Source organism: Prunus avium, chromosome 6 (genome assembly GCF_965620075.1).
Source record: "Prunus avium chromosome 6, drPruAviu1.hap1.1, whole genome shotgun sequence".
Taxonomy (NCBI): Eukaryota; Viridiplantae; Streptophyta; class Magnoliopsida; order Rosales; family Rosaceae; genus Prunus; species Prunus avium.
The window spans coordinates 38,755,611-38,779,893 of NC_142289.1; the positions used below are offsets into that span (position 1 = coordinate 38,755,611).

Here is a 24,283-nt window from a genome sequence, read left to right on the forward strand (position 1 = left end):
TTGAAATAGATCTCATGCTTTAGTATGATGCCTGAGCCTGACTAATCATGTTAAGTGCCTTTGGGCTTTGGCAGGTTACCTATAAAGAAATAAAAAAGAATGAAATGGTAGGAACCACAAGGCACCCAAAAGTATATAATATAAGAAAAAGAAAATAGTAGTGTCTACATTCACCTTTTCTTAGGCGCATTGCTTTGTAAATAATCATGATTTTGGAACCAGTAAAAGCTAATAAACAGTGAGGGAAAAAACAAACATTTAAATTTAATGGTGACCGTTTTCAGTCTATCTCAGACACACAATAAAAACAAGCTAAACGGGACAATGAAGTTGTTGGTGAAATGTCTCTCTGGTTTGTCACTGTTCCATTTAATTATGAAGCCATTGCTGACTTTTCGGCTTTTAAAATCCTTGATAATAATCTGCTACAGGTTGACAAAAGTCTGCATCTTAGTTTTCCATCTGTGCCATGCCAGTGCCTGCCAACATAGGAAAATTTAATTGAGTCAGCAGAAAAAAGCAAGCAAAAAAGACAAGGGTCAATCTTCCTGCTTATGTACAAGATCTCATCATTATGTATTTAAACCAAATAAGTATTTCTAATTATTGATGTAATGAGTGTAGTGGGCATTAATTATTCTGTCTGATGTATCCTTGAGTTCAAAACAGTTTGATTAAACAACTGCAGCCCCACATGAATGCATACATATGAGAGACCATTTGAACCAAAATGATAAACATGTCACAACCCAATATGTCATGCTTTTCCAGGACAAAAACAGTAAAATCAATTAACCAATCACCATTTTCATTCTAAACATGATTTCAACACGATCAATACGTATATACGTCGTATATATCCTTCAATGTGATTGTAAAATATATACGAAGTATTCCTCAATGTGAAGCTGATACATCACTAACTAACGAGGTCTTACACAGTCATAATATGCGATTACAAAGAGCAAAACCTAATAGAAACTTGGTATTCCTGGTAAAAGGGAAAGAGTAGAGTATATAAAACTAGTTATGGTGCCATACCAAGTACTCGTAACATTCTATTCGGATGCCGCATGATGACGCCATCATAGAACATCAAAAGCTTCTGCAATGCTGTTTGTAAGCCGCTGCTTCTGGGGCATAAGAATTAAGTTTTGACTAGCAATGGCTTTGCTGCACAAAGAAGCTGCAACAAACTGACATGCCATGGATCAGGTAGCCGTGGAAATGCTGGCTGAGAGTGCAGCATGGCGTGCCACAAATGACTTGACCAGTGGATTCACTAGGTCAGGTGCTTCATCCTTCAGGATCAGGAACATTTACAAATTATGAATCAGCGTTCGTTGTCAATGGGAAAGTTATCAGAATTCATACTAATTATATCTGCTTATGGTTGGGCGCTAGCACTTCTTTTCCCTATTTATACATTTGATCTAATCTTTCATCCCCAAGACAACAGAAACCAGTTTCTCCGAGCCAGATTTTAGCATGTGCTACAGAACCACATTATACATCCATTCATCTTCTCAAACATTTAAAAAAACTCCAATAGCCTTCATGTACGCAAACCTTTCTGAGAGCTAAATTATTACCATTCTGCTCCAAGGCAGCTCTTAAATACCTACTCTGGTGCTTATATATACAGACAAATTATAACCTCAGAGTGTTTGTGGCTCTGTGTGTGTGTGTGTGTGAGAGAGAGAGAGAGAGAGAGAGACCTGAGGGCAGTGGCCGACATTAGGAAGAACAACAAAGTCTTCTACAGAATCGAATTTCCCATAGGCACGTCCAAGTTCAATGGGCTCCCATGGATCCTTCTCACCCCATCCTATCAAAACAGGGCACTGTACAGAGTAGAAAAATTTAAAACATGAAGCTACTTGATGCATTAGTAATAGTAAATTTGACTGGTGTGAGTGGTTAGTAAGGATACTGTAATCAATTTACTGAGTTTACTGAGACACTAACCTTCACTTGAGGCAATAGTTCCTCAGGAAGGGGGCCACCTGAGTAACAAATGAACTCCAGAAATACATCTACAGCACCAGGCTCAAGTCCTGGAAGAAGGATTTTTTGAACTAGTTCCTCTGTTACCTGGGAGGTGTCATGGTAGCACTGAAATGCAATTATTCGTATCAGTAAACCTAAACAAAGAAACAAAAGGGAAGAGTGCAAGTGTTCACGAGTTTTTTAGGTTCTATAAAAACAAGATAATTTGGATATAACGCTACACAGCTTAACAAACACACACCACCATAGGCAACCACAACGACATTCAAGCTAGATTCCCACTTATAGTGAATATGTACATATCATAGCTGAAGTGTCTGTTATACCAATTAAGATCCAGAAAGACTTATGTGGATGGATTGAAAAGATTCCAAATTTTAACTATTTGCAAAAAATCATTTTTGTAATTTGTAGTATGCTATGAATCTATCTTTGCTAATCAGATAACGTTGGTTTATATACTTCAATATTTGCAGCTTATCCAAAAATAAATATGTTGATATCGTAAAATACCTGGCAAAGGATATTCCTCACAGACTCTGGTGTGGCAACAGTTTTGAAAAAATATTTGCCCACATCAGTATTTCTGCCACAACATCATGACTTGAACTCTATGTTTACACTAAAGAACTCTAACATGACAAACAAACTATTTAATCCAGCTTTACCTCAGTAAGTTCTGGAATGATCTAATCAATGGTCTTCCGTACCAAGGCTGCTTTTTAATGTGAAGCATATGAAGAGAAATATTTAAGAGCATTACGCCCTTACATAACTGTGGCTCCATAACTGCTGCCTGAAGACCAACAAGTCCTGTGTGAAGACCCAAAAAAACTCATTAGGGTATGTCTCTGTTGATGTCATTCAAAGAAATAGTTTCTAAAGAACAAAGGATCCATTTAGTAATAAGCAGAATCATATAGAAGTATCGCATCAACATTGTAGATTATGGCTTATCACTGTGGGAAATATTGATATCTGAATGTAAACCCAGCGTATTAGAAGATGGTACGCAAGAAAGCAAAGGCAGTATATTTTACAAAAATATTTCTTTCATAAGTTTATTGCAGCATAAGTAACCAAAAAATGAACTTTAATGGTGACCTCCTTCGGATCCAAGACTTCACTATCTTTCCATATATGCATTATTGTTAAGGCATGTCTAACCAACACATGATGGAAAGCATAATATCCTATCACAGGATCTTTTCACAGCCTCACAAGTGCCATTAGATTAACAAAGACAGCATAAATTATATGTTTTTTTTTTCCTTGATCCTTTTCATTTATCACTAGGCAGAACTAGTTAAGCATAAAAACTTACAACTCATACCAAAAAGTGAGAGAGAGATGGTCACCTCCGATAGAGTTGCATATAAAGAATGCTTCATCCTTGACCACATCAATACAAAAGTCATTTAGCTGGGTGCCCCATGTCTCAAATGTATAAAAGGAGCTTTCCCCAAATTGACGAGGATTTGGTTTGTCTGAGTACCCATAACCAATAAGATCAATTGAGTATACCCTATGTGATTTTGCAAGAACTGGAATATTTTTCCTCCAATGGTCACTGTAAAGAATAACAAGTGTGTCATAGGTACTGCCTTGACAAGTTAAGCATGGAATGAAAGAGATCATACAACAAAACTCTAAAGCATATTGCAAAGTGTGAAACTTGCAAATAGTTTGGGAACATTTAAAATGCAAGTTATGCATGAAAACTCAAAAATTGTGTGGAATACAAAGCCCAAAAAATGAAGCTTTAGCTTCTAGATTGCACCAAAACTCAGAAAGATTACAGTTTGGTCTGTTCATGGGTCCTTATCTTAAGCACTAACAACAGTTTCAGCAGCTATGATCTGACTTATTATATCTAATTAGCAAGGACTTAACTCTCTCACAACTGTCTACACGATAAGTAAGCAACAAACTTAAAAGTGCAAAACCTTACATAAGTAAATTTAATTTTTTTAATTTAATGAAGTTCATACCATGCGTACAACTAAGAAAAATGGACATGTCTCATGCCTGTGTGTGTAAAACATGACTGTATATAGCAATTTGTGCATGTAATACCTATAGCAATTAGTTGTCTGCTTATGAGAAGTAATGTGTGCATGATGTAGACCTGTTTGCTCCAAAACCATGAATTAATACTAATGCCGGGCCACTGTTGCCAGCATGCTGATAGCGGATAGAATAACCCCTCCATTTCCATATATTACAACACACAAAAGAAAAATGACACTAGAAAGTAAGAAAGACAATCATTAATTTAAACCCACTGTCAGCCAAAAAAGATGCCAAATACTTATATCAATTACAATTAACATGAAATAAAGAATCAATGATACAATAGCAACTGAAAATAGAAAAACTCTTTCAGGCAACAAGCAACATGAGTATCCAAATTATTCTCATTAGCTGATCACTAGAACTATATTGGTTCATATATTAAGTGGGAATCAAAAGCACAACTCTATAAAAGCACATGACCAACTCCCACTTCATGTCTCAGTTAGAAATCAGGAGATTCCAAATAAAGTGGAAATTGGAGTGTTTGTAGAAAGATGGCAAGATGTAGTCTTTATGAGACTTCCAACTTGAGGTTCTCATCTAAATTTCATTTCCCCCTCTCTTGGTTAGTCCATATTAGCTCCCTTTACCACAGTTGGACTTAGTTTTCGGGGCTCATGCGATGTTTTATGATTCAGCTATCCTCTGTCGCATCTTTTTTCACTTCACACCACTATGCCATTTTTCCACAACTATGCATTGTATGATCCATAGAGTATAAAGCTAAATTAGAGTCTAACCTTATAGAAAATTTAATAAAAAACAGCTTACTCACTAAATTTCGTATGAAGGGCGGCACAGCTAACTTAAACATAAAATTTGATCCCCAATGTCCCGTTTGGTTCCCAAGAAACCAGAGGAAAGTTCTTTATATACATCTCTTGAAAGAAAAACTCAGAACCGGATATGAAGGAAACTCAGAACCGGATATGAAGGACTTCACAGTTGTTTCAAGAATTCGTACTTTCTAAAACCAAACAGAAACTTAGAACAATGCAAAACTCTAAACCAATATAAAGGATTATTAGAGCATGAGAGGAACTGAAAGCACGGTACCTGCTTTGAACTTGGACCTCAGGCGCATTGTTGTTCGCAGTGGCTTCTGGACTAGGAAAGCTGCCCTCACCAATTTGACCACTCAAAGAAGAAAATAAGATAAACCCATTTGATTCAAACCCAGAAAACTTAGACATCCTACGAGGCATCTTAACTTGATGAAGGTTTTCCTTGCTGAAAGTTATGTTTCTCTGAGAGGACAAAAATTGAAAATCCAATTTTGACACAGACAGAGCGGGAGAGCTAGTGCTTGCCATGGCTTTGATACGAGGGACAGAGAGAGCACTGGACTGATGAAGTGTCAAGTGTGATATACAAAGCTCACATGGCGGCCATAGATGAACGTTCAACCAACGGTTAGAGGTCAGCTTGTTTCATGTTTAGTGTTTAGGCTTGCTCCACGTACCCAACTTGTCAATTGCCATGTACATTTTGGATTTTGCTACGCATCCTCTTTATCTTCTTTTGGCCAGACACAAGTTTGTAGGCCCTGCATTTTGCGTTTGCATTACATCCTCTCTTTACTAAGGTTAAGGTTGAATTTTTAAGGACAGAGCATGACCTCATGAGGCTTTCAAAATACATGCTCCAGTGGAATCTCAGCCCTAATGAAAACAAAATATAACCAAGAGGCTTCAACCTTCGAGAATCATAGGAAACTGGATGCGAAATAAACTGGAAGGATCATTTTCGTTGTTTTGAAAAAAGGGCAATAGTATATTATTGAAAGAGGATGAGTAATTAGTACAAAAACCGGGCTATGTCGTCACCAACACCAAGGCCAAAATTTTACTAAGTAATTCTAAACAATTGAATGAAAGTAGCCAATCCGGCCAAATTCCGGCTAAAATTTGTTTCAAAGTTGCCATGCAGGCAACAGACAAACATCTTTAAGTCTTCATGACAAAATCTTCACTACAGACAGGACTAATTTGATACTACCGACCAAGTGAAACCAACATAAAAAAGAGATCAGGTCAATCCATTTCATCCTCTTTTTAAGGTCAATCTATTTCATGCTGTAAATGAAGGGAACAATTCCAATTTTTAAATGCAATCATCTCAAACTTTGGTTCTCATTGTCCTGCGAGATCCCTTCATCTTGATCATGGGATAGAATGAAATCGGGCACTTCTTCAATATCCTTTGCAGGCTAATGGACAATGAAAGGAATATAATTAAAAAGGGAAAACAAATTAATGTGGAAACCCAAAGAACATGCACAGAAAGTTTACAACCTTCCATAGTTGCAACAGGTGCCATAACAGAAAGTCAATGATCATAACCAAGCAAAAAAGCTTTCCTGCCCAAGCTCCACATGAGAGGTATCTACAATAAACAAATTAAGCAATTAGCAACCTTGAAATTGCTCCTGAAATATTTATGCAATCTCAAAACATCAAGATAAATAAATAATTAAATTAAATTCAAAATCCATCACTGCCTCCTAATCAAGTTCTTGACGTCCAATTCAAGCAGCTTAACTAAAATTCACTGTGACACAGTTTCTACCAACAAAATACACAAGCGCTCCTCTCCACTCCATCTTGCAATCATTAATAAGCCAATGGATCAAGAGATACAACAGTCAGCCTTCGAACTGAAAAAACAACCACCTGTGCATCCTTGTCTACCTAAACTGTAAAGAAAAACTCACTATCATCCCCTCAAGCAAGACAAGATGAACAACGGTATTTCAGTCACTAACTCTGCTTTTACAGTTTTACTATTGATGTGATGAAGAGAATAGTTGGTTCACACTCTATGGACAACGAATTTGTTTTAAGCACTCAGACTCAAAACCACATCTGTACAAGCATGCAATTTAGATGTAAGCTCTGAGTAGCACACCGTGAGAGTCGTTGTAAAAGATTTTGATTTGAGCATTTCAGAGCACGGTCATAAACAATTTCTGTCCGTTTCGCCACATCATGCCAATTGTACAGCTCCTTCATCTACAAACCAACAAAGAGCCAAAGAAGCATATTTTAACCACTGTACAAGTAGTCAATGCGCCTAAAGACAACAATTTTTGAAAGAGTGCACTCACACGATTGTGCATTTCTTGTGGGTCGATTTTGGGAAGTATAGATATTGCCTTCTTTATTGCTTGAACCATATCACTAGGATCTGGTTTTGCAAGTACAATCATGTCATCTGGTAGTACCTATGTACAGAAATGGGGTTAACTAAGTTCAAATGAATCTAACACAAATTCAACTCTACTAAGAGATGGAATTTATCCTAGCTTTAAGAAAGAAAAACATACTAGTTTATTAACTATGTAGAGAAAAAAGATTTCAAAGTTCATACCTCCGGGACACCTCCTACACGTGTACTGACTGTTAATAATCCACAACTAGCAGCCTCTAAGATCGCTATGCAAAAAGCTTCTGTTAAAGAACTGCCAGAAGGGAAAAATCGTATCATAAAAAATTACAACAAAAGGTAACATTTTTGACAGACATAGCTGAAGTTGAATATATGTTGGTGCAAATTCATTCACATTTATATATTACTATAGTTGTGAACCTGTGATGCTTTCTCCATAGTTTTGACAGTTAGCTAATCAGAAAAAGAAGTATGACTATGCTCCAATGTATCTGCAAGCAATTGCAACTCCTAATATACTTATGTTTCAAATTGTATTGATAGTATCACTGGTATTAATAACGCCACTGTTTAACTTCAAACAATAAAGACAATTTGACCACCAGTTGTGGTAAACTACAAGAATCCCAACGATTTAATTTTTTTCGCCTGAGTTGGTGTAGCTACAAAAATTGTTCTTCAGATATTTAAAAAAGATAAAATGAAAGAAGATATTCATAAGTACCTGTTTAAGAATATATGGCCAGTAATTAGGACAGATCGTACTTGAGAGTGTTGCACGGCACCTAACATCTCAACTCGATCTTGAAGAGAATGTTTTTCCCTCATCTCTTCCAACCGCACACGTTTCGGTCCATCTCCTCCAACAATGAAACGAACCTTACCACATATTTCTGAATGAGATGATTGAATGCTAATTAACCATATTAATAAATACATCCAATGATGTTATGCTCCAATCCACACTCAACGTTTTCTTTATATCAAAAGCATCCCCCTTAGGTTAGGCCTTCACACATCAAAATTGTTTTGCACTTAATGCTGACAAGTGATGAATATATGATCATCTCAATATACAATCGCAGAATTATTGGCGCACACATTCAAGTCCTTTCCAATATTAAAATTCATTACACAGAATGAGCAAACATGATAAGAAACGTAATATTTTCATTGAATGCTATGTGAAAACAACTCACATTGGGGTATAAACGGCATACTTCTGGAATGACTTCAACGAGAAGATCTGCACCCTTTCGGTAAACCAATCTACTTATAACAACAATTACAATTTCATGACTACTCAGGCGCTTTGGTGCGGGCTTGAACATAGCTGTGTCAACAGCATTAGGTATCACAAAGACTTTTTCTGGTGGCAAACCTGACCGTAGCACCGTGTTTTCCTTGCTTGTATGAGAAACACAAATGGCCTGACTTACTTCTGCCAATGTAAATTGCAATACCTTGTTCATGTGTATACTTCCCGCATCAGCAAAACCATAGAGTGAATGATCAGTAAATACGACCTTGTACCCCATTGTGCGTGCATGCATCAAAGCCTCATGGCAAAGAGTTGAGAAAGCTTGATGTCCATGTACCAGGGATATTTTCTCTCGAATAAGGATAGTCCTTACTATTGGAAGTGTCCCATAAAAGGTTGGAAAAGTATTCTGCATAAGAAACGGTTTCCATGGTACATAATACACTTTCAACCCGCCTGTCATATATCTCACCCCAGAACGATTGTTGTAGGCATGAGTCATTACCACCACCTGAACAATCAAACAATGAAAGTTCATCCAGTCAACAACTAATAGAACAAAGGAAGCTGATTTGTGTCACGAAATATTTTCATTTTTTTATATCTCAAAACACTCGGCAGCTCAGATGTTCCAATCATATTAAAACAACTACAAGTAAACAGCAATATATAATCTGGCACCCACCCCCATCTCTAGAGAAACTCCTCATTACACCTTAGCTGCCACATCATTCAAGTCGTGTATCATGATAAAATTTCCATTACTCCAAAACAAAATGGTGGTTCATCTAATGCCCCCATTACCTAGATGGGGACCTCAACATGCTTGTGATGGAAAAGCAATACGAGAGCATACAAATAAATAAATCAGCACTTTCATTGAACTATTGTTTTTCAGTTATATTAGATAATTACATATACAAAAACACACATGTTGAACCCAGAAAATGGAAGAGACTGTATGTCTGACCTTGTGACCAAGCTTGAGAAGGCATTGTGAGAGATAATAGATGTGATTCTCCACACCACCAAAGTTGGGATAGAAAAAATCAGAGACCATGAGAATTCTATGCCTTTTCCACTCACCCATTTCTTTATTTCAATTGCCTGCAATTAAGTTCATTAAAAAAAACTCATCTTTATGAGAAAAAGGCCCTGCCGATTTTTATAAATTAACTATTTTTGTTACGATCAACTGTAATGAGGCTTTAAACAATTCGAATCAACAGCACTTGAAGCAATATGCAATGAACCGAACATTGCATTAAAATCGGAATTCAAATATATAAAAATCTGAATTCAAATATATAAAAATCTGAGCTTTGATTGGAGATTAAATTAGATTTTCTGTAGCTCATGAGCTTGAACCAGTGTTTTCAAAGGCATACCTTCGCGCACGTCGGAGCGAGGCGGCAGGGAATCGCCCGAGGCGGTCGGCCGTTTCGCGAGTTGCACGTTTAGCGCTGGGAAGGCGTAAGGAGGCGTTGCAAGGCGTGGCCAGGCGGAACAAGGAATCGCCAGATCTGGAACCTTATGAACCGGAAGAGATTTTGCGAGTTGCAGACTGGCTGTGAGGAAGACGACTGAGGAAGACGATCGCGTGTTTATTTTTTTAGGGTTAATGAAACGACGTCGTTTCAATTTCGGTGATTAAAACTAAGGTGTTTTTGGATGCGGTAAAATAACTCAGGATTTTAATAAAAGTCGGGATTTGGAGCGTGGAAAAGGGAAAGTTCAGCTTTTGGCAAAATCAACTCAGGATTTGCCAAATTACAAGCAGAAAATATCGTGGGAATTGCACATCTAAAATCCCGAGTTAAAATTCCATGGTAATATGCGGAATTGTACAATTCCCAACAGAAAGGGAATTTTCATCTTCTGCTCGCTCGATAACCTATCTTCTGCCCGCCAAAATTTTCATCTTCTGCGTACCAAAATTTCAGGAATAACCTATTTTCTTCAAAGAGAACCAGCCTGCGCGCCATGGGTATTCTCTTGATGGTGTTCTGCTAAGTTTTCTGGTGAGTTTCAGTTTGCAATTTATTTCCTTGTCGTTGGCCTCTTTTTTGTCTGCTATATTGATTTTTTTCATCTGTGGAACCAGGGTTTTGCTTTTATTTTATTTCTCCTCTCTGTCTTTCAATCTGACAAGAATATTTGCTCTTCCAATCAAGGTAAGAGTCTTAACTATCTAGACTCATCTTTCTATGTTCTTCCCAGACTCATCTTTCTCTGATCTTCCCATGTCTGTACTTGCTAATTTTGAGTTATCTATTTTTCCTTTTTCGGTTAATTGAATTTTATTTACAAGATAATAATTCTCTGTTCTTCTCCTTGTGCTTTCCCCTGCTATGTGCTTAGTTGTGCTTTGTGTTATATTTGTGTTTGTATTGATAGTATTGTTGATTAGTTGGAATCGAAAGCAGTTGCTATCACGTTCTAGGAAGGAATAACAAGCCATGTACTTAAGTTTCATCAAGTCTCCTTTTTGAAGGTAATTTATAATGCAATTATATCTTTTTGATTGACTAAAATTGTGGTAAATAAATGGTTAACTTTGATTTTCTGCTTGATAGTCTCATGAAGATGTTAGAACTTTTTGATTTAAAGTGATTGCAAACTGGGATGATATAGTGGATTTATGTGGCAAAGATAGAGCTACTGGAGAGGGTGCTGAAACATGTGCAGAAGCTGCTGAGGTTATGACTCCTGAGAGTGATCCCAATATTATTGTTGATTTGGAAAGTGATACTCAAGGTTTTGAGAATTGTCAGGTTGACAATGTTTCACCCAGCTTTAGTTGTCCAAAGAGAAGAAATCAAAAACCTTCTGATATTCCCCTACCAAAAAAAAGAGGTACAACTAATGTTCTTGCTGATTCAGTGGCTAAAATGGCTTCATCTTTGGAATACTTTATCAATTCTACTACACAAAAGCTTGATCCAATAGAAGTATATAATGAAGTCATTGCAATTCCAGATCTTAGTCCAGATGAACAACTGAAGGCATGCTCTTGATTTATAGAAAATGAGAAACAGTTTCTCATGTTAAAGACAATTCCAACTGAGAGAAAGAAGGGAATGGTGTTGATGTTTATTTCACCAAGAGCATAGACACATTTTATATTCAGTTGACATCTTTAAGTTTTGTTATTTTTGTTGAACATTGGTTAGGGTGATTAGCTTCATTTTTTTAATTACGTGATTTATGCTTTTTTAAATTAGACAAGCTACAGTTGCAATTCTTTACATTAGTAACAATTGAGGTATGTGCTTCGTTTCACTTGGAGTTTTTTGATATAAAAAAAACCGCAAGTTTTTGTTTTTTTTTTTCCCTTACCTTTATTAATATATTAACACTTAAGCTTAAGCCAAATGTCAGCTTTACATTACATGAAACAACATGCCAATGTTAAAGAAAATTTTGTTTTAAGCCAGTTGAGGTGTAAAAGAATTTTAAAAAAAGATTTTTTGTTTCCACTCTCCTCAGTTGTTTTCCCAGGTAAAATACTAAAATGTTTATGCTTATCAATTTGTAGATTATTTTTCATGTATAACTTATAATTTTTTTATTCAGAAAAGTTTAGGGAGGGAGAGGTTACCCTAACACCCAGGTTCAAGGTAAATTCCAGACCTTTTCGAATTTACAGAGGAATTTACATATTACTTACCAAACACGAAACTATTGGCAACGGAACTCGAACACTGATGGAGCAACATATAGTGCAGGGATCTTACCAACTAAACCAACCCGTATTGGCTTATAATTTGTAACTTAAGAGCTGGCTTTCTAACCTATACAAATGTTTGATGGAGACACATTGTAATTGACATAGCTGAAAAGAAAGAAAAAAAAACTTTGCTGCAACTTGTGTTGGCATCAAGTGCTTGAACAGCAATCAAAATCTAGAAAATACAAAACCATTATTTTGGCAAGTGAATTATTCTTTATAGCATAGCATAATCATAAGAATATTGAATGTTTCATCAACTTTGATTTGATCTGAGTGGATTTCAGAATTGTATGTTGAGTTGTAAGAATGGTAGGTTACATATCCTGTTTTTAGTTATGTTTGACTTTTGAACAATCTCACTATATTTTGCCCCAACAAATGGAGAAAAATAAAATCCGACTGTGGGTTGTTGATTGGGGCCAAATATCCTCATTCTTTTTCCCTTCCTTACAATTGCATATGTATGTACCATCTTGATTCTTGATTCTTGATTCTTGATTCCTGATGATGTTTTCTTTTCCATTATGGTTTATGCAAATACATTACATTCACCAATTTTTATAGGCAAAGCCCATTTTGGAGCATGCTCTAAGTATTCTTGCTTACTTTTTTTATATCCTCCTCCTTAAATGTAAGAAATCAAGTTAATCAACACTTGTCGCTGATTAGCCACCCACTAACCCATTATTAACTTACATATGCAATCCAAAAGTAAGTGTTGAAAATCATCCCTAGTTTGCCAAATTTGCAGGGTTTATTGCATTAAATTCCATTGATTTCGAATCCCCAAATCAAGCAGTTCATTGCAGACTGCAGAGAAAGCCTCAGTTCTGTAACCTTGCACAAATAAATAATAATGACTCAATAAATTCAAGAAAAAGCAGTGCTTTCAAAAAAAATCAGAGAGAGAGAGAGAGCTGATAGATAGGCAGATGTGGAAGGGAAAGTATTATTTGGCAGCAAAAAGAGATTAGAAAGTTTGGTCTGTCTAACAAAATCTGACCTCTTTTATATGGGTTAGAACGTTTGGTTGGTCCTCATTGGGGTTTACGTTTGCAGCCGGTAATCTTCTCACAGACAATACAAAATCTACCGGTCAATCCCAAACAAACAAACCCCTCCCATCCCAACTATAAGCCCCAGTGCAGCCATTGCATTGGTTCTTGGGTGGTGCAACTTGTCACCACCAACACCTGAATGGCACGTGTCCTTCCCTCTAAAACCCAGGGGTGCTTATAGCATGTGGGAGATACTGAAAAATATTGAAAGAGCTTTCTACTACATGAAGTTTCTTCTTCTGCCTTTTTCAAGTTTCAACCTTATTTTTAATCTTTTTTCGAGTCACTAAGATTTCCATGACCCCATTTGATCATTGTGCGCTCATAGAGCAATGGCATTTGTGCGAAAAGGCTCAAACTCAGGCACCAAACAGCTTTAAGGTAAGCCATCAACAACTTTCATTCAGCTTCTTTTCTTTTGTTCTTCGTAAAATGAAATGGTTTCGTAATCTACAACGAAAAATGGTCTGTTGCTTTCGTCTGTGAAGAAACGCGGTTGTTCCAGTTTGTGAAATGTTCAAGTATTTTTTGCAGTTGAGTTGTTTATGCATGGGGTAGCTTTTGCTTGTTTGGCTTCCTATACATGGTTTATTATGGATTTTTGGATGTCCTTGTTCTCAAATTTTGTAGCAAATGCGCACTCTGTTTCCTCTGTTTACTCTGTTTCTATGTTGGTTTTTTCTTTTATGAAAACGAGCAAGCAAACTGTCACGATACATTCCCTCGTTGTTCTTGTTTGTAGGTAGTTTTAGATTTGGGGGTTCTTATTTTCCTTAATTTGCATTAGCATTTGCAAGGCATCTTAGAGGTAGGGAGAAAATTACAGGGTTTGTCTTTAATCATATTCATATTACCAGGTAAAAATAAAATCCAAGTGAAAGAAAATCATATGATCATATTTCAAAGTGGCGATATTTAAAAGGAAAATTATATTTCACCTCATTATATAATTAATCATATTTAAAAGTTTAACAAGAGCAATATATAAGTAGCATGAAAGAGTGAGTTCAATTCATTCAACCCAACCCCATTGGAGGACGCATTTGAAATACAAGTACCATGCCCCTGACCCACAATAAGACAAACTTCCCAAAGCTGGTTTGACCCCAATTTTTATTGCTTCATCTTTCACATGATTCCATTTGACTTTTTATATACATTGGATTGAACCCAACAAAACCAAAAATTAAAAAAAAAATATACACCAATTTTTGTATATATTAATAATGATATAGTACTGCAGTTTGCTGACAGGAAAACCCTAATATTTATTTATAGTTAATTTTAATAATGATAGAAACTTTATTAGCCTTTAGCTAAAATAACAGACGCTTGTGACTTGTGTCATGAAACCGCGCGGTTTTTATTTTCTGATCAATTAAGAAAGAGAGTACAATCAAACTATTTATTTTGCTTTCCCACATACTGACTATTCAGAGGAACTAAAAAGCTCCAACTAAGATTGGTAGGTCATACTTGGACCCCCCAAAAAAATAAAGTCATACGCTTTTATATGTGTTTTATGGACATACACGTTAGTTGAGGGTAGGTTTCATCACGCATTGTACTTTAATAATTTGAACAGTTTAATTTTTAGATATTCTCTCAAAGATCATCTTAGTAAAAAACAACTTGAATCCGAAATCATTTGACCACTCAATTAGATGGTTGTTATTATAGTCTTTTCTTCAAGCACTATGCTTGTCTATTTTGTTGGTTCCTACTAGATGCCTTAACGATTTTCAATTTTTCTGATTTTTGCAAGAATAATTTATGAATGGATATTTGTAAAATAGATGTTTGGATTGTTGAAAAAAATCATAAGGGACCCTAAAGAGTGTCCCTAAATTTTTTTATTTTAAGAAATCCTGGGGATATAGGACTTATATATTATATCAGTGTCATGGAAAGAAACACAAATTAAGAGAATATAAGCTTGAATAGTAATAATATATAGGGAGAAGAAGGAAGAAGAAAAAAATGCAGGTAGAGGGTCAACGAAGTTGCACTAGAACCTACTGAATGGTCAACCATCTACCAATCGCATGGTGGAGTGAGATGACTGGTTGTTTGAGTGGATGGTCGGATATGAGCCTCTGGATTTTGGTCAAACCATAACGTTACAACAAACAAATATCTTCTCATATAGCTCTACAAGTTACAACAACAATACTTTAAGGAGCCAAACTTTGCTCTTATTATAATATTCATGCCATTAATTATTGTCCTCTATTTTGTTTAAATCTTATTAGGTTTTATTTTAATAAATTAATAAATTAATAATTGGTATATGAATTATTTTCTAAATCCACAAAGTAGGTAGGAGGGAGCTTTGCATTCCCCACCAACTTTTGGGTGAGTGGTTGAATAATTTTGTGGGCCAAGAAAAGAAAAGACAACGACCAACAATTTATTTTGGGCAAATGTCTATGGCCCAACTAGATTGGTGTTCCAGAGCAGCCCATCTGTACCTTGTTTTATTTACCTGGGTTGAGTGGGTCAATATCTGATTGATTCAAATCCTATTTCTTTCTTCAAAATTGACATAGTTAGAGCATGTTTTAAGAGTATAATAGCTGGTTTTGTGAGGCAGCTTATAACATGAATCAATTCAATTGTGCTGAGAATGCAAATAACAATATACTGCATGGTTATGCAGGAGGCTCTTGATGGAGCACTGGCGATCGTCACGTCAGCAGACATATATTGTGTTTGGAGATTGAAGAATTACCAGACTGATCATACTTACCAGACTGAAGGTTAATTATACTGCAGATTAATTCTTGCTCTGTCGTGCTGATCATAGTAAGTTTTCTTGATTTCATCCTTAATTAATAATAGATATGACTGCTTCAAACTATGAATATACGTACTTACGTTAAATGAATGGTTTCTAGCTTTACTGATATATACATATATCATATGTGTGTGTATCTTGATTGAATGCATATTTACTGAGAGAGAAAAAACTTTTACTCTTCGTCATCGTATGTTCTTACTATAGTTGAGTCTAAGAGCAATGTGCATGGAGAATGCATGGTAGATACATAACAAAATCCCTCTTGGCTCTAGTAGTATCTTTTTTCTAACACATAAAACACACCTCATATCTCCTAAGATTTCACTCTCGCTATTTAAGATTGACCCTCCTTGATAAAATTTCTGGCTCCGCCATTGGTAATTATAATGGCTCAAATTTAAGCTAACTGTGGTTATGCACTAAGGTCATGTTTAGTGCATAGGATTATATTGGATTGATTAATTAATTCCAATTATATATACTCTACTTTAAGGTATGAAGGTCAACTTTCACATTTTGTTCAAAGTACAATGAATTAGTCATGAAAGAAACTTATCCATTTTCAATCCCCCAAAACGGTAGGATTTCAACACCTTATAACTTATCCCTCATAATCCTTACAAAATGAAAAATCCTTCAATTTCTTACTCTTCAATAATCTTGTAAATAATCCAATTCAATCCAACCCTAGGCACCAAACGTAGAATGATTGTTTTTGGAAGGATATAGAAGTCGGTGTGTTTTAGGTGTTGAGACATATATAGATATAGTAATCGTCAGGTTAGCTTGAACCAAACTAGAAAATTATCTGGTATATGTTATCTGTTATACAAATAACATATGCACCAAATCCAGAGTGTTAATCTTGACTATGCTTCTCACTCTTCCAAAGCTCCACCCAAATGCCATTTTCCTTTCCTCTTCAGTTCTATCGATGATTAATTTCACAATGTCCAGGTATTGTATTTCTCATGCATGGGGAGCTCTCAAAGTATATGCCAATGCTAGCTAGTTCCGAAAATACGCTGACCTTCAGATTAACCTATATACCTAGGTTCAACTGCACTTGTTTGAATGTACACTGTGCTAATATAGCCTTATAGTTATACTATACTAGCTACATGTACAATAGAGTCTAAGTTAATTTGTAATTTTATTCAAGTAAACCTACCGATCGATGACATGTTAATCGCAAACTAATTAAGGCATCTATGTATACCCTAACATTGATTTTTACACAAATACAAGCATCAGTTTTCTTTGAGTACAAGAATAAATGTATGCACATTACAAATCAAAAATAGATCACAAAATGCATACTGACCAGATTAGACGAATTAATAAGATATTTTAGCTTCAAGCCCTTAATGGAATTAATCTCTTCTAAGTTCTGATGAGGTACGTTTGAGTACCTATATATGTTCAGATAAAACGATCATTCACCTTCCATTCATAGAAAGAAAGCAAGAATACATATGTATATATATATATATATATATATATATATATATATATATATTTGCTCATGAAAGTTTGCCAAAATGTTCCATGCATCCGACATTCAAATAAGAATTTGTTAATCTTTTCTTCTCTTTCGTTTCTTCATTTCGACATTAGTTTACATATGTAAGTAAGCTTTGAAAGATCAAATGTGGCCTTTAAGCTGCATGAGTGCCTATATACCCCACTTTCTCTTGCAGTGACATCAATAGTTCTGTTTGTAAGCTCGATCAATATAATTAATTTAGGCTTATTCTTTAACAATATAAACATTTCATGATATATTGATTAATTGTCTAACATGGTATCAAAATCTTGTGTCTAAGAGGTCTTGAGTTCGAAACCTCCACTTTCATATACATTCTCATTAATTTCCTTGTTGGTTTGCAACTCTTCTCTCTCTATTATGGCTCATATCTTAAACTTTTGGTGCTGATGATTTTCTAACACCGTCGAGTTTTATATCTAAGCCTGATGAGGAAGTGAACAAAACTATTTTGTGTTTTCGCTAGCATAATCTGATGATTCAGTTGTGATTGTGATAGTTTATAATTTGAATGATCTTCATGCATGCAACATCTCTGTGTTGAGACTTATTTGGCTTCAAGCTAGCATGTATAATCCATGTACTACTCATTGTATACATATGTATACACCGGGGATGAGCACTTAATCTGTTGAGAAGAAGTTTGGTAGACGTAGTCTTTTATCTTTTTGAATAGCAAACATTATGAGCCTAACAAGATTTCAGCATGAAAACAAGATTCACTTGGGATATAAATTATCCACATCTACACTAAGAAGAATATGATGATCATATATATATGGTCGGATCATTAGAGTTTACAAACAAAATGATAGAAATGTGAGTGAAATTACAAACCATGAAAACAAATTAATTCACACAAAAGTAGTACTTATATATATATTAGTAATCAACATCGATCTAATGCTTGTTTACAATACATATAGAACAATACAAACATGAACATACATTGATGTAGGCCACAAATAAAGCCAAAATCATCATCAAGAGAGGGTGAAGTACATACTAGTCGACATAAATAGATCACACACAAAATCATACAAATATCATATCATATTATATATATGATATTGATCCAAACCCTAGAACTAATTTCCATAAATAAACTAATTAAGCAACTGTTGTGTTTGTTTCAATCTGCGCAGTGCATTGCGATGGATTGAACAGGGGCGGGCTAGCTGGCTACTACTCCGTTTGATCATTGAGTACCCTGTGGTGATCGTTTTGGATAAAAGCTGAAGACATGAGCACAGCAGATTCCCAGCCAAAAGTGGATGGCGCAGTTGCACCAGCACCACTAGAAATCAAAGGAACATGATGATCCGAACCATCAGCACCAGCTGCATTATGGGCATTATTCCCATTCTGAAGTAGTACTTGTTGTTGCAAATGGTGTTGGCCAGAAAATGGATCCTCGTTGATTAATGAATTCAGGAACGAAGAGAAGACATCGTCAGCGCAGCAATTCATATCATCATCCTCTTCATTCCCCCCAAGTAGTGCTCCTCCATGGTTGCTGCTGCTACTTCTCAAGCTCAAAGTTCCCATCGCCGCTGCAGAAGCATGATCAGAAGACGTCATGTTTGCATAGCCATGGACCATGGTGCCCAGCTCCTGATCATCAACAAGGTACCCATTTTCCTTGTTGGAAATATTTGTGACGATATTCCCATTATTGCCATCGGTATTGGCAGCTGCCCCATGATGATGAGCGACGGGCTCAGAAGTAGGAGGAGGACTAGGGTTAGTGTTTGAGCTGAAGCGATTGGTTTTGGAAGAAGAAACTGTTGCTGCTTTGTTAATGTTGTTGTCCATGTCAGCAGCAGCAACAGTAGCCGAGGAGTGAATATCTGGATTTAGAGGCTTGTGGGTTCTGGGATCTATGCCTTGGCTGATCAGCTTCTTGCTCAGGTGTGTGTTCCAGTAGTTCTTTATCTCATTGTCTGTACGCCCTGGGATCCTCCCAGCTATCAAAGACCACCTATACATACATATAATTCATTAATTCAAACACTCGATCTTAACAGTGAAACCCTAACCCTAGAAATCAATAAGTAATTATACATATGTTTGTGTAGGATGGATGATGATGATGATGATGATGGGCATATATATATATGTATATATACCGGTTGCCCAGGAGGCGATGGAGGCGAAGGATGAGATCTTCTTCGTCGGGGGCGATCTGGCCGCGCTTGACGGAAGGGCGGAGGTAGTTCATCCAGCGGAGGCGGCAGCTCTTGCCGCAGCGGAGCAGCCCAGCCCGCTTGGGTAGGGTCCGCCATCGGCCCTCGCCTTCTTTCTTGATGTAATTGGACAAGAGCTCGTCCTCTTCGGGCGTCCACGGCCCTCTTTTCAAACCCACCTTGATACAACATGGCGTCTTGCTCCCACCACTGGTCCCCGCCGCCTTGCTCGACGACGACGATGTTATTTTCGTCGGTATTGAAGTTGCTGTCGCTGCAGCTGCTGCTGCTGCCGCCGCTTTTGACGACGATGACGATGACGATGAGGATGGGTTTCTCATTATTGAAGCAAAGCTGCCTCGACTTCTTCTGAGTGAGTAGGGTAAGGCTATAGCACTCAAATGCCGTCCGCAAGTGATATCTTGGAAATCTTTGGGGATGGAAGAAGATGGTAATTGGGTAGCTAGCTATAGTTGTTCTGAACTTCTGATATTGTTTCTCTGCCCTTCTTCTTGTGTAGATTTAATTTTTGCATATTTTTTTAAAAGTTTGTTGGTATTGAGAGAGGAGGATGGGTGTGGGATGCGAGTCCAGACAGATTTCGGGGGTATGGTGTCATATGCTGATCACGAACTGATAACTCCTCACGCGCCTTTAAACTGCCTGGACATCACGACCAATTGTTCACTCTTCTCGGCTTTATTTTAGTGCCTAATGATTTTACTTTCATACCAGTGGCATTCTGCTTTAGTGAGCAAGTGTGTATATATATATATATCTATCTCTCATAATTCAAGAGAGTTGAATTAGGATATATATAATATGGGTTTAATATGAACTCTACAAATCTTATTTTCTTCTTTATTTTTGTGTTGATTTTATTTTTATTTTAAAATTATCAATAAGGTTGTCTTTATTCTGTTTTTGAAGGTAAATAAGTTTGCCATGAAATGAATCCAGAGTATTTCATAAACTTTTTTATGAGTAGATTTTTTTTTCTTTCAAAAGATTTATTTTATAATAAAGGGGCTCGTAGTTCAAGTGGTTAAAAACATTTATCTATACATTTAAGATCCTAAAAATAAAACCCTCATCTCACAATATTTCTTGTATATAAAGAAGAATCTTATAATTCTATTTTTGAAGTTCAATTTTCCGGAAAAGAGTTGTGGATGTGGTAATAGTTTTACTATGAAAAGAATGTCGCCTTTGAGTGGAGTGTTTATAGGGGAGAGTTTGAGTCCACCTTCCTTGAATGCGTGTGGAGGTCTTTGGTAATAAAGTGAAGCCGCAAGAGACAGCGAGGCTGGCTGAAGATCGGGCCCACAGAGCACTCAGCCACTATTTCTCTCTTTTTTGGGACAGTCAGTCACTATTTCTCTCTTTTTTTTAAATGTTTTTATCGGACATAATCAATAACAAGTTAGAACGAGCCACTCTCCAGCCTCCGCTTTAAAGCGAAATGGATTTTTGCTGTTTTAACGATAAACTCATGCACCACGTGCACAGTAGATGCGAACCTCCAGTCATGGAGACAATTGGGTCGAGTCAATGCAAAACAAAACTTTAAAAAATCAAATCAATCATATATATATATACTCATTTACAAATTTATGTCGCCATTGTAGTCTCTAATCTCAAATGCTTGTATTTTTGCTCTGAGTTGAAGCGTCTCGCACTCTCTGCCAAGCCTTTAGATAACAGCACCTTCAATATATCAACTCCCTCTTGTAAAGCAGCATCAATCTAACATCATAAAGCCCACAGCATCATTCAAAACTTCAAAATACCAAATGAATATCCAATTCCATCAAATGCAGGACTCAATATACAAAACAACCATGTACTTACTCGTCCTTGAGCTGTTGCATTAAATTTCTGGAGCAAGAATGCTTTGGGATCCATTTGACCAGGAGGCCTCCCGATACCTAACAAGGAATTCATCATATTTCTAGCACTGCAAAAGATATCATAACAGCAACAAAAATACAAAAAATGTGAACATTCAAACTAACCGATTCTTAGCCGAGGAAATTCTCTGTTCCCACGAAAGTGATACATTACACTCTTCACCCTGAATAATTAATAGCTTTAAAAGATAGGTACTGATATTCCACATATGCTCCTTAAGTTTGAAACAAGGGTCGGGGGAAGCAAAATTGAAAGGCCTTTCAAGAGAGGACAAAATTAAACACTATTCAGTACTACTCACTACTCAGAGGATTGGAAAGAAGAACTCAAGCAACACCACAATAGCCATGGTCCTTACTCTTACTAGGACACAAAAGCCATTCTAACGTACATATCCTATATAATTACCTCCTCGTGATAAAGCATTCCACTAATCAGCTACTTAATTAACTGTTGTAAACACCTGGGTTTAAGTAGGTTCTAACAGTTTAACAAAACATTTCCAACATTACTTAATCATTTTGAACTTTATAAGTAAATCTGCTTAAATATCACAGTAGAATATTTTGATCATACCCATTGTGGCATCCATGACCTCCATTTGGGTGAAGACGAAGTACCCCACATGGTAAGTTCATGTCATCGTGGAACTACAAACAAGAATAAATAAACAAATACAATAAAGATATATTTTTTTTTAAACACAGATGCTATCAAGTAATAAAAACTTAAAAATGGGAGAATGGAAGTACCACTAGCACACGATTGAGAGGTAGCTTATAATAAGCAGCAAGTGGTCCTGTCTGCAGATCAGTTGAATAAAGAGAACACACTGTTATATTCTTTCTCTAACATAATCAGTAGTATTAACAGCTCTAACATACAAAACTGAATCAGTTAAACATCAGAAAGAAATATAAATTTATAAGTGTGCTAGAAGGAATGGAATGGAATACAGAGTACAAATATCACATCTGTTTTCATAGAAGATTAACTCCCATTCCCAGTTATACAGAAGTAATAAACATAAAGAGAAAATACTAGATTAAGGAATAACCTTTTTTGAAAACAAAATTGCAATAACAAAATTCCATCAGATGTTAACAGGAAATATATCAGTCACTTACAGATTCACCACTCAAATTCATGTAAGTTTGAGGCTTTGCAAGAAAAACGGGAACTTCACCCACGAAACCTGGCATACCAAAGTTCCATGAACTTCACAAACAAAAATAACAACCAAAGAAAAGTGTGCAAATATTTACATGCCTTGCCCAAAGATAGCTTTGCAATGCACCGTGCTCATTTCAATTCCTTGTGAATTAGCAAAAGCATCAATCATCTCAAACCCCACCTGCTTCAAACCAAAAGAAAAGGAGAGAATTTGAAACTTGTTCATAAAACCAAAAAAGAACAAAACATGAAAGTTAAAAGTATGGTATAGTACATTGTGCCTAGTTCCTTTGAACTTAACGCCCGGATTGCCCAAACCCACAAATAGCCACGGCTGTGGAGCAGCAGTGCAAAAGTAACGCCTACCCAACCTATTAAGCATCTTCCTCGGTGCCTCGGACTAGGCCTCACAGTACCATAATTTCCCGAAAAATGAACTCCAAAGTCTGCAGCGCACCTGCCATTCACAACTTTTTACAAACAACTAGAGTGCATTCAAAATGTATATAGTGTGTGCAGTCTTAAACTGTCTCCAACGGAGAAATGTGCAATACAATATGCAATGCATTGAATGTTATGTCAAAAACTGAATGAGGACCCAAAAGAAGCAAAGCCAAACCCAAGAGCCCTATCACAGAATCCAAAGGAAATAATCGATTTTTCTCAAAAGAAAATGTTGTTTACTGGAATTCCATACTTGCCAAGTTTTAGCTTGTAACCTCAAATAACCAGTGAGTGAGTGAGAGAGAAGGCGCCAGCTATGGCTTTGGAAACTTTGGTGCTCCAACGAGCAACCACGATGGCGCTGGTTATTTTTGAGAGGCTACAAAAGACACGGTTGCTGAAGGCCTAAACGCAGTCGTCTTGTTCTCCCAACCCACTAGCCTACGGCACTTGCATGTACTTCAGACGGCGAGCTCCAGCAGTTTAATTGCAGCTGCTCCTTCCTCTGGCGTTAGCCGTAACAAAAAATATCGGGACGATCAGACTCAACCCATTACCCAAACAGCCATGGACTCTGACCATGGGAGGAATGAAGTGGGAAATGAGTATCGGCCCGACTACCTTGCGGGTCAAAATGACCCATGCCCCAAACCTCGAGGACTTAGGGTCCGGCCCATTTTATGGGTCTATATGAAAATTTTATTCTATGACTCGGCCATAAATAGATGTGGGCAAAAATCCAGTCAAACCAAACCAAATCTAACCAATTTAATTTGTTTTAACACTAAAAAAGTGTAATTTTGGACCGAATTGAATCAAATCGGGTCATAGTTAGTTTAGTTTGATTTGGTTTGGCCTATACGAAAACCATCTTAAGCAAGCCGAAATGTCTATGTTAATTCTATTATTTTGTGGCA

At 36.6% G+C, this 24,283-nt stretch overlaps 4 protein-coding genes, 1 long non-coding RNA gene and 1 pseudogene across 15 annotated transcripts; 2 read left to right on the plus strand and 4 right to left on the minus strand.

Annotated features, from left to right (window-relative positions):
- Nucleotides 1–97: 97 nt before the first annotated feature.
- Nucleotides 98–5,755, minus strand: LOC110759001 (uncharacterized). 2 transcript variants are annotated; one of them, XM_021960998.2, is made up of 9 exons: nucleotides 5,143–5,755; nucleotides 4,139–4,231; nucleotides 3,369–3,580; nucleotides 2,679–2,823; nucleotides 2,524–2,596; nucleotides 1,969–2,115; nucleotides 1,719–1,844; nucleotides 1,042–1,301; nucleotides 98–479 (listed from the first exon to the last, which is right to left on the minus strand). In XM_021960998.2, exons 1-8 carry the CDS (start codon nucleotides 5,397–5,399, stop codon nucleotides 1,212–1,214), a joined length of 1,143 nt encoding a protein of 380 aa, XP_021816690.2. In that variant the 5' UTR covers nucleotides 5,400–5,755; the 3' UTR covers nucleotides 98–479; nucleotides 1,042–1,211. The 2 variants fall into 2 exon arrangements, with proteins under 2 accessions (XP_021816690.2, XP_021816692.2); XM_021961000.2 differs by lacking the exon at nucleotides 4,139–4,231.
- Nucleotides 5,756–5,905: 150 nt separating this feature from the next.
- Nucleotides 5,906–10,520, minus strand: LOC110759000 (phosphatidylinositol N-acetylglucosaminyltransferase subunit A-like). Of its 3 annotated transcripts, XM_088254999.1 has the most exons (9): nucleotides 9,904–10,517; nucleotides 9,486–9,622; nucleotides 8,454–9,026; nucleotides 7,979–8,133; nucleotides 7,456–7,546; nucleotides 7,193–7,309; nucleotides 6,994–7,097; nucleotides 6,381–6,471; nucleotides 5,906–6,295 (listed from the first exon to the last, which is right to left on the minus strand). In XM_088254999.1, exons 2-9 carry the CDS (start codon nucleotides 9,603–9,605, stop codon nucleotides 6,200–6,202), a joined length of 1,347 nt encoding a protein of 448 aa, XP_088111125.1. In that variant the 5' UTR covers nucleotides 9,606–9,622; nucleotides 9,904–10,517; the 3' UTR covers nucleotides 5,906–6,199. The 3 variants fall into 3 exon arrangements, 2 of the variants coding, with proteins under 2 accessions (XP_088111125.1, XP_088111126.1); XR_015836586.1 differs by lacking the exon at nucleotides 5,906–6,295 and having other exon boundaries at nucleotides 7,195–7,309; nucleotides 9,904–10,519; XM_088255000.1 differs by lacking the exons at nucleotides 5,906–6,295; nucleotides 6,381–6,471 and adding an exon at nucleotides 6,482–6,781 and having other exon boundaries at nucleotides 9,904–10,520.
- LOC110759003 (uncharacterized) lies at nucleotides 10,499–11,711 on the plus strand (annotated as a pseudogene).
- Nucleotides 11,712–13,409: 1,698 nt separating this feature from the next.
- Nucleotides 13,410–20,567, plus strand: LOC110759011 (uncharacterized). The gene is made up of 4 exons (XR_002527042.2): nucleotides 13,410–13,687; nucleotides 15,966–16,111; nucleotides 18,798–19,563; nucleotides 19,731–20,567. It is a non-coding gene; the product is annotated as an uncharacterized LOC110759011 (long non-coding RNA).
- Nucleotides 18,578–20,179, minus strand: LOC110759010 (uncharacterized). Its single transcript, XM_021961012.2, has 2 exons — nucleotides 19,782–20,179; nucleotides 18,578–19,633 (listed from the first exon to the last, which is right to left on the minus strand). Exons 1-2 carry the CDS (start codon nucleotides 20,177–20,179, stop codon nucleotides 18,838–18,840), a joined length of 1,194 nt encoding a protein of 397 aa, XP_021816704.2. The 3' UTR covers nucleotides 18,578–18,837.
- An 816-nt stretch (nucleotides 20,568–21,383) lies between the features above and the next one.
- LOC110748545 (Peptidyl-tRNA hydrolase family protein) lies at nucleotides 21,384–23,991 on the minus strand. Of its 8 annotated transcripts, none has more exons than XM_088254261.1 (9): nucleotides 23,620–23,991; nucleotides 23,197–23,379; nucleotides 23,019–23,106; nucleotides 22,877–22,944; nucleotides 22,502–22,552; nucleotides 22,326–22,399; nucleotides 21,854–22,006; nucleotides 21,690–21,766; nucleotides 21,384–21,584 (listed from the first exon to the last, which is right to left on the minus strand). In XM_088254261.1, exons 2-8 carry the CDS (start codon nucleotides 23,302–23,304, stop codon nucleotides 21,709–21,711), a joined length of 600 nt encoding a protein of 199 aa, XP_088110387.1. In that variant the 5' UTR covers nucleotides 23,305–23,379; nucleotides 23,620–23,991; the 3' UTR covers nucleotides 21,384–21,584; nucleotides 21,690–21,708. The 8 variants fall into 8 exon arrangements, with proteins under 8 accessions (XP_088110387.1, XP_088110385.1, XP_088110383.1 ...); XM_088254259.1 differs by having other exon boundaries at nucleotides 21,854–21,912; nucleotides 23,197–23,368; nucleotides 23,642–23,982; XM_088254257.1 differs by having other exon boundaries at nucleotides 21,854–21,912; nucleotides 23,197–23,368; nucleotides 23,624–23,982.
- Between the last annotated feature and the right edge of the window lie 292 nt (nucleotides 23,992–24,283).

Bases quoted from the DNA above. Each gene is read 5' to 3' on its own strand.
- LOC110759001 (XM_021960998.2), bottom strand. From the start codon at position 5,399: ATGGCAAGCACTAGCTCTCCCGCTCTGTCTGTGTCAAAATTGGATTTT. The intron at 4,232-5,142 runs GTACCGTGCTTT...TGTGTGTTGTAA, and splicing joins GAGGTCCAAGTTCAAAGCAG to TATATGGAAATGGAGGGGTT. The intron at 1,302-1,718 runs GTCTCTCTCTCT...CTGATCCTGAAG, and splicing joins ATGTCGGCCACTGCCCTCAG to GATGAAGCACCTGACCTAGT.
- LOC110759000 (XM_088254999.1), bottom strand. From the start codon at position 9,605: ATGGGTGAGTGGAAAAGGCATAGAATTCTCATGGTCTCTGATTTTTTC. The intron at 9,027-9,485 runs GTCAGACATACA...TTGATTGTTCAG, and splicing joins TTCTCAAGCTTGGTCACAAG to GTGGTGGTAATGACTCATGC. The intron at 7,098-7,192 runs GTGAGTGCACTC...GTTGGTTTGTAG, and splicing joins CACAAGAAATGCACAATCGT to ATGAAGGAGCTGTACAATTG.
- LOC110759010 (XM_021961012.2), bottom strand. From the start codon at position 20,179: ATGAGAAACCCATCCTCATCGTCATCGTCATCGTCGTCAAAAGCGGCG. The intron at 19,634-19,781 runs GTATATATACAT...ATGTATGTATAG, and splicing joins CATCGCCTCCTGGGCAACCG to GTGGTCTTTGATAGCTGGGA.
- LOC110748545 (XM_088254259.1), bottom strand. From the start codon at position 23,304: ATGCTTAATAGGTTGGGTAGGCGTTACTTTTGCACTGCTGCTCCACAG. The intron at 22,945-23,018 runs GCATGTAAATAT...TTGGTATGCCAG, and splicing joins CAAAGCTATCTTTGGGCAAG to GTTTCGTGGGTGAAGTTCCC. The intron at 21,585-21,689 runs GTAAGTACATGG...TTATGATGTTAG, and splicing joins ATGCAACAGCTCAAGGACGA to ATTGATGCTGCTTTACAAGA.